Consider the following 7,391-nt stretch of genomic DNA (forward strand, 5'->3'; position numbering starts at 1 on the left):
TTTTTTTGTGATGAAAACACAAAATTGATTTTTAGAAATCTTCAACTGTACATTGTTATTAATCAGAGTCACCCTGAGCTACATAGATCTCTTAAATTTTTTTGTCTCAATTTTTTTCCTGTGTGATTTGTGTCTCGTCTAAGAAATACTTGCCTAACCTGAGGTTGTGAAGGTGTTCATGTTTTTTTCCCCTAGTAGTTCCATCATTGCGTTGTAACCTTCTTTTTTCTTTTTTCTTTTTGAGACAGGATCTCGCTCTGACACTCAGGCTGGAGTGCAGTGGGGTGATCTTGGCTCACTGCAGCCAAGATCTTCCAGGCTAAAGTGATACAGACATGCACTACCACATCTGGTTAATTTTTATATTTTTTGTAGAGACAGTGTTTCTCTGTGTTGCCCAGGCTGGTCTTGAACTCTAAGCTCAAGTGATCCTCCTGCCTCAGCCTCCCGAAGTGCTGAAATTATAGGCTTGAGCCACTGTGCCTGGCCTATCTTTGTTAACTTTTGTGTTTAGGTCCACAGAAAGTTTTGAGCAAAGAACTACCATGATCGGACTTACACAGATGCCTCTGGCATCACTCTGCAGTGCTGAGCCTGTGGCAGGCCCAAAGGCAGACTTCAGGACACCTGTCAGGAGACCTTTCCACCCATCCGGGTTTGGACCAGCCTGGGCAGAGTACAGTTGGGAGTACAGGGCACATCTTGGAAATGTTTATCAGCGAGTTTTCTGGTGTAAGTCTTTCCTCCCTCCTTGCTGAATAATCATCAACTTTATGAAGTTATTTCCTTTCTCTGAAGACTCAAGTGCTTGCGGCTTCACATGAGGCTGTGTGTACGTACAGAATTGTCTTGAGCCTTGAGCAATGTTTGCTATGTATTTTAACTTTTCACTGTTTTAAAGGAATAGCTGGTTTTAAGTTTTAATCCACAGATTGTCATTCTTCAGGGATGGCAGCCCCAAACACAACATGACAACTCGTCTACTCACCCATGAAAGATTAAAAAATGGAAACCAATGTATTTCATCTTACGCTTTGCGTCACTTCTGCTCAGACTCATAAATCCACATCTCTTTGCTTTGGCCACTTCAACTCATATCCAATCCTTTCTTTATTTCATGATTTATTGCTGTAAGTTAGCTCTTTTGCCAGATTTATAAACTCACTGTTCTTCATATAATACCTACTTTGTACACTAGGCGACAAGACAGTTAATTTATTGTCTATGACTTGTTACCTTGAAAAATTACATCAATGCAAAGTGATTGCCTTTTAGCCTCCGTAGCCAATAAATGCATTTTATGTTTTTTTTGGAGAGGATGATGTGAGGTCATAGGATCATATATATAATCAGTGAGCAGAATGAGAAGGAGCGAGTTGAAAGTTCTCTACGACAGAAGCCAAAAAGGAAGACGTCTATCTCGTAGCAATCATGTATAAGCTGGCCTCCTGCTGTTTGCTTTTCATAGGATTCCTAAATCCTCTCTTATCTCTTCCTCTCCTTGACTCCGGGGAAGTATCCCTTCAACTCTCAGGTAAGATTTGTTTTTTTCCCCTTATGTTAGTCTCGAAAGAGCCTTTACCAGTCTTAAATTCAATGTTAGAGATAAGAATGGGATTCCTGTTCAAAGGAGTCTTGAGTCTTGTTCTATCAATAGTCCCAGCTTTGAAAAGAATATTAAAGGATCCTTAAGGCACATTTTAGATGTAGTAATGGATACAGTTTTTTTTTTTTCCCCCTCTCTCTCTACAATGTAAAAGGAGAAGAGGAGAATTGCTTGTTTCATGTTACCTCTGTAGTTGAAACTCTTGTTTTGGGTGATAGATATTTTTTTCCAATTTAAAAAATTGCATGAAATTTAAAACATCATTACTTTTAGTTTTTACTTTAAACAAACTGATTGAATGTAGCACTGGTTGTTCTAATTATAGATTCATAATGGATTTGTTTCACCTTACGTTTAAAAAATCTGATATGTGTTCTATGGAACAAAAAAGTTTACTAAAATGTTTTTAAATGACAAACTGGGGAGCTAGGGAGTTCACAGACTTCCGAGTATACTGATCATTTCCTTTTGATTTATGTTAATTCAGTTTAAGTCTGAGTTGAGTTAAAGAAATACGTATCCGTCAGGTAGGTTCTCATTTTGCCATTATCTTTCCATTTAGTTTAAGAAATGAGAAGGCTAATGCTTAGGGATTAGGTTCCATCAAAAACTTAACTAGATATAATCTTACCTTTAATCTTGAGTACTTCTAGGCTTTTTTTAAATAAAGAGAGAAAAAAAAAAAAAACCCTCTTCTAAGCCAAGGATTTTATAGTTTCTAGTCTCTAAAAGTTCATCCCGAGCAGCTTTCTGATGATCGTCAAGCACTGTCATCAGGCACTGTCAACCAACTTCCCGAGTCACTGAGATGATCACTGACTGTCCTCTTAACAGTTAAACACAGGCATTAACTTTACTGAATCTCAGCTATTAACAAAGAAACAGCACACATCTCAAGATGAAATAAAAAATGAAAATATTCAGCTACTACTGTCATCTTAAAAACTTTACAAATAATTTAAGAAACTTAGCTGAAATGAGTGTAGCATCTCACACAAACTCGAAACAAGTGGCAGCTTATCTCAGAATTTGTTCTCATTGATTTCTCCAGAAATGAGCTTTCCTGTCAGCATGTATAGATGATCAAATTTTATAGATTTTTATTAACAGTCTTCAGAAGTGCTGTGAACGTGCTCAGATGCCTTTATGATGATCTGCTCACTGTCCTCCAATCAAGGTTGCAGCTATTTGTAAGCCTGCGGCACGCCGGTGCCACACATGGCTTCCCACCCTGACTCCCACAGCCTCGAATCGCAACACAGCAGCAGGTCTGCATTTACCACGCCTCACACGCACTTCATTTAGCACACTCCGGAGTGCCCTTTCCACACACCTTAAGCACACTTCCTATGCATTCTATATGCCATCTGGTCGACCACATTTCACATAGGGAATGCCACAATCAAGTTCCTTACTGATGATTTTGAAGCCGATTCTAAGTATAATAATTGTATTGAAATCTTGAAGTTCAGTAAGAGGTGATACCATCTTACTGGCTTTATAGGAAGATCGTAAACAATCTTCTTTTTCCTCTCCAATTTCACCACCCAAGTATCTAAAAGCAAAAAGGCAGTAGGCAGCAGTAGATAAGCAGAAATGAGGGAGAGTCAGACGTTTTGAACCAAAATGGTTTTGAGAGAGGCTGTGGCTCAGCCCTCAGCTCTTATTCAAGGCAATCGAGGGGCTTGGCGCATCACGCGGGTGTCAGATCCACGTCTCCAGGCTTCCCGTTCTGCTGGCTGGCACATGGGCTGGTAGCATTTCCGCCTCTTTTAGAACACCACTGATGACACATCGCGAACTTAGCGCTGGGCGTTTTTCTAGTGTTCATCTCCCTGTCTCTGGTACTCTCCAAAGACACGAGGAACAGAAACAACCAACTGAAGGATGAACTGAATTGTAAGTATGTGTTTTTACTCTGCAGCACCTCATGAAGATGCGCGGTTAACTCCAGAGGAGCTAGAAAGAGCTTCCCTTCTGCAGATACTGCCAGAGATGCTGCTGGGTGCAGAAAGAGGGGACAGTCTCAGGAAAGCAGGTAAAATGCTTCTCATGTTTATAGCATGTCTGATTTAACTGCTACTGAACTTACCGTCTGTCCTCATCTAGAAGAGGTAGAGCCCTATTTTGGAATATAAAGATGAACTATGTAAAATAATTAATTACCAATACTCTCCCCTCCCGACCTGTGCAACCTTCTTTTCCCCAGCAGCTCCGTGCACGCACCGTGCTCTTTGGTACCTCAGCATTTTGTCTTTCTGTGTGGACTTTTATTTTGGGGGGGTAGGGGTTGGTGGTAATTATTCCAGTTTCCAGTGAGTGCAATTTAAAATCCTAGTTTCCCACTTACTGAAGCCTTAATCTTTCTGTACTCCAGTTTCTTAATCTATCATCCGGAATGATTAAGTTTCCACCTCAGAAACTTGTGAAGAGTCAGTGAGTCAAGGCAAGTAAAATGCTCCTTGAGTCACACACAAAGTAATTAATCAAATGTCAGCTTATTCCCCTGTGGCCACATTCCTCCAAGCATTGACACAAATGCTTAGGAAGTTCTGGAAACAAAATTGAGCCTTTTGTTGGGCGCAATGGCTCACGCCTGTAGTCCCAGCACTTGGGGAGGCCGAGGTGGGAGGATCACTTGATGTCAGGAGTTTAGGACCAGCCTGGCCAACATGGTGAAACCCCATCTCTACTAAAAATACAAGCATCAGGGCTGGGCGCAGTGGCTCATGCCTGTAATCCCAGCACTTTGGGAGGCCGAGGCGGGTGGATCACGAGGTCAGGAGATCGAGACCATCCTGGTGAACACGGTGAAACCCCGTCTCTACTAAAAATACAAAACAATTAGCCGGGCGTGGTGGCGGGCGCCTGTAGTCCCAGCTTCTCGGGAGGCTGAGGCAGGACAATGGCATGAACCCGGGAGGCGCCAGAGCTTGCAGTGAGCCGAGATTGCGCCACTGCACTCCAGCCTGGGCGACAGAGTGAGACTCCGCATCAAAAAACAAACAAACAAAAAAAAACAAACATCAGCCAGGCATGGTAGTGGGCGCCTGTAATCCTTGCCACTAGGGAGGCTGAGGCAGGAGAACTGCTTGAACCCAGGAAGCAGAGGTTGCAGTGAGCCAAGATCTCACCACTGCACTCCAGCCTGGGTGACAGAGCAAGACTCTGTCTCAAAAAAAAAAAAAAAAAAATTGAGTCTTTTAGTAGGCGTTGTTTAATAGACAGTTCATTTGTTGTATGTTTGATGAGCTATTGCACAGCTAAGTTACTAAGGACAATGCAGTGACTTTTGTGAACTCCAGATAAGAACAGGAGTGCCTGTCTGCATTCAAGAAAAGCTTGCTGCAATGTGGAAAAAGACCAGAAACTAGACACAATTTAGTAATATTATTTTGTATATTTTAAAACAAGCATACAAGAGAAACAACAGATCTGATGAACTGGCTTCAAAACTGTTTTTCAGACTTGAGCACCCACATTCTTAACCCAAGAGGAAATTTGAGAAAGGTAAGTGACTCTATTTATGACTTAGGTTTAAAAAGGCAAACATTTTGTACTGATTTTATAGGACTCTGAATTTATGAACTAGAGAAGTGTTCTTGGTGGAAACCACACCTTAAAATAATTGGCCAGCATGGCCAGGCGCAGTGGCTCACGCCTGTGATCCCAGCACTTTGGGAGGCTGAGGCGGGCGGACCACCTGAGGTCAGAAGTTCGAGACCAGCCTGGCCAATATGGTGAAACCCCGTCTCTACTAAAAATACAGAAATTAGCTGGGCTTGATTGGCGCCTGTAATCCCAGTTACTTGGGAGGCTGAGGCAGGAGAATCGCTTGAACCTGGGAGGCAGAGGTTGCAGTGAGCCGAGATAGTGCCGTCACATTCCAGCCTGGAGGATAAGAGTGAGACTTCATCTCAAAATAATAATAATAATTGGCCAGCATTATTTCAAAGCATTAATTTTTCCGAATTTTGATTGATATAAGATCTGAATGCAACAGGAACCTACCCAGTGCCTGTTTTGGGTAAATCAAGTAAGTTATGAAAGAATGAAAAAAATAGGTGAGGTCCCTGCTCCCAAGTCTGGCATCCACTTGTGCTCTCACTCGCTATCTAACATGCGGCCCACCGCCAGCAGCACTGGGAGCGCCTGGAAGCCAGTGAAGGATGCAGAATTTTAGGCCCACCTAGGACCTGTGGAAACAAAATCTGCATCTTAACAAGATCCCCAGGTGATTCACAGGCATGGGAAAGTGTGACGGGCACTGCAAGGTAACACCTAATGGAAGAAGGCCATGCTCCAGACATTGACATGAACCATGTGCAGGAGGCCAGGCGCGGTGGCTCACGAGCCTGTCATCCCAGCATGGTGGGAGACCAAGGTAGGTGGATCGCTTGAGACCAGCAGTTCAAGACCAGCCTGGGCAACATAGCAAAACCCCGTCTCTACAAAAAATACAAAACTTAGCCGGGCATGGTGACGTGCACCTGTAATCCCAGCTACTCGGGAGGCTGGTGCAGGAGGATCACTTGAACCCAGGAGGTGGAGGCTGCAGTGAAAGATTGCGCCACTTCACTCCAGCCCAGGGAACAGAGCGAGACTCCATCTCAAAAGACTACAATACAACACAACACAACACAACACAACACACACAATACATACAATACACAGAAGACAATAAATGCACAGAATATGTTACTTTTTATTTACTTTTTGAGAGAGGGTCTCACTCTGTGACCCAGGCTGGAGTGCAGTGGTGTGGTCTCGGCTCACTGCAACATCCACCTCCCAGGTTCAAGCACTTCTAGTGCCTCAGCCTCCCAAGAGTAGCTGGGACTACAGGAGCCTGCTACCATACTCAGCTAATTTTTGTAGAGATAGGGTTTCACCATGTTGCCCAGGCGGGTCTCAAACTCCTGGGCTCAAGTGATCTGCCCACCTCAGCCTCCTCAAGTGCTAGGATTACAGGCGTGAGCCACCCGCCTAGCAACTGACATGATTTAAATAGAAGTCAGTCAATGAGGGTTTAGGAAAATTCAGGACCATCACTGAGCTGAACAGACTGGAAGGACACTCTATTAGAGGTGGGGAGGTGGGCACAGGAGCCCCACTGGGCCAGGGGCTCTCTTGTTACAATTACAATCCAGGGAAAAACGCAAATACTTTTAAGAAGTCCAATGTCTTGACTCAAGATTCCTTTTTCTTACAGGAATCTTCATTCATTGGTAACTTATCTGTTTTTTTTTGTTTGGATTGTTTTAGTTTCAGGATTTCTCTGGACAAGATCCTGACATTTTACTGAGTCATCTTTTGGCCAGAATCAGGAAACCATATAAGAAACGTGAGACTCCTGATTGCTTCTGGAAATACTGTGTCTGAAGTGAAATGAGCATCTATTAGTCAGCTCAGAAACACCCAACATAGAACACGAAAAATAATACAATGCTTGATTTGAAAACAGTGTGGAGAAAAACTAGGCAAACTACACCCTGTTCATTATTACCTGGAAAATAAATCCTCTATGTTTTGCACATATCATGAGTGGTTATTTTCCCTATAAACGTGTCCTGAAAATTTATCATTATTATTTTCTTCCATTTATCCTTAGACAATTCTTTGAAAATTCAGAAGCAAAGCTAATGAATGAACAGAAGCAAACACTAAGAAAAAGTCACGAAAGTGACTTGTTTAATGACAAATCATTTAAATAAACTACATTATCTTAGCTACGATGGCCTCTCAACCCTTAAAAAAGACAACGTATTACTTAAAAAATAAATCA

The 7,391-nt window shown here is 42.5% G+C and overlaps 1 protein-coding gene across 3 annotated transcripts; it reads left to right on the forward strand.

Moving 5' to 3' along the window:
- Positions 1 to 945: 945 nt before the first annotated feature.
- On the forward strand, positions 946 to 7,142 carry UTS2 (urotensin 2). 3 transcript variants are annotated; one of them, XM_011938252.1, is made up of 4 exons: positions 946 to 1,130; positions 3,531 to 3,644; positions 5,073 to 5,116; positions 6,872 to 7,139. In XM_011938252.1, the coding sequence occupies exons 1-4, from the start codon at positions 1,016 to 1,018 to the stop codon at positions 6,986 to 6,988; spliced, it is 390 nt and encodes a 129-aa protein (XP_011793642.1). In that variant the 5' UTR covers positions 946 to 1,015; the 3' UTR covers positions 6,989 to 7,139. The 3 variants fall into 3 exon arrangements, with proteins under 3 accessions (XP_011793642.1, XP_011793640.1, XP_011793641.1); XM_011938250.1 differs by having other exon boundaries at positions 1,006 to 1,130; positions 3,511 to 3,644; XM_011938251.1 differs by lacking the exon at positions 946 to 1,130 and adding an exon at positions 1,383 to 1,534 and having other exon boundaries at positions 6,872 to 7,142.
- Positions 7,143 to 7,391: the final 249 nt, after the last annotated feature.

This window comes from Colobus angolensis, unplaced genomic scaffold (genome assembly GCF_000951035.1).
Source record: "Colobus angolensis palliatus isolate OR3802 unplaced genomic scaffold, Cang.pa_1.0 Scaffold170, whole genome shotgun sequence".
In the NCBI taxonomy this organism is placed as follows: domain Eukaryota; kingdom Metazoa; phylum Chordata; class Mammalia; order Primates; family Cercopithecidae; genus Colobus; species Colobus angolensis.